Genomic DNA, 744 nt, shown 5'->3' on the forward strand with positions numbered 1-744 from the left:
TCATGTGGGCAGCAGGAGCTGTGGCTGCCATGTCCAGCATCACCTTCCCAGCCATCAGTGCCATGGTGTCGAGGAACGCAGACCCTGACCAGCAGGGTGAGTGCCTGGGGCTCTGTCTGACGGGGGTTTGTCCCAGCAGGGGCTGAGCTGGTGCAAGGTGGTGCTGGAGGGGCAGGCAGGAACATCTGTGCCAGCTGTGGAGTGTTGCTTTACTTGCAGCAGCATTGACACTCTCACCTCTGCCCATGGCTGGTGCTTTGGGAGGCCATCCTCAAGCTATGCACGTGGATGTTTGGTGCTGCATCCCCCAGGCAGAGGAGCAGCTGCTTTTTACCTTAGCATCCTTGAATAAAAGTGGTTTTTTGGACAGCTGGAGCCATACCCTCCCTTCCTCCCTCTGTCCCCAGGTGTGGTGCAGGGGATGATCACTGGAATTCGGGGCCTGTGTAACGGTTTGGGGCCTGCACTCTACGGCTTTGTCTTCTATCTCTTCCACGTGGAGCTGAACGAAATGGCCGAGGTGGAGACTCTGGGCAAGGCCTCCAAGCCCAACATGGCCAACCCCACGGACGAGGTACCCGTTCAGTTTCTCATTCTGTGTGCTGGGCCACGTGTGCCCTCCTGTGTGACCCCCTCCTGTCACTCCCTACAGAGCAGCATCATCCCTGGGCCTCCCTTCCTGTTCGGGGCCTGCTCCGTGCTGCTGTCGCTGCTCGTGGCGCTGTTCATCCCAGAGCACACCCT

General features: G+C 59.3%; 1 protein-coding gene across 1 annotated transcript in view; it reads left to right on the forward strand.

Moving 5' to 3' along the window:
* Window positions 1–744, forward strand: part of LOC103809408 (hippocampus abundant transcript 1 protein-like) — a 4,083-nt gene that overhangs the window by 3,223 nt on the left and 116 nt on the right. The window contains 3 exon segments of the mRNA XM_009082236.1: window positions 1–96; window positions 408–574; window positions 653–744. Of these exon segments, the coding sequence (XP_009080484.1) occupies window positions 1–96; window positions 408–574; window positions 653–744 (355 nt within the window).

The sequence above is a fragment of the Acanthisitta chloris genome, unplaced genomic scaffold, assembly GCF_000695815.1.
Source record: "Acanthisitta chloris isolate BGI_N310 unplaced genomic scaffold, ASM69581v1 scaffold35119, whole genome shotgun sequence".
Classification (NCBI taxonomy): Eukaryota; Metazoa; Chordata; class Aves; order Passeriformes; family Acanthisittidae; genus Acanthisitta; species Acanthisitta chloris.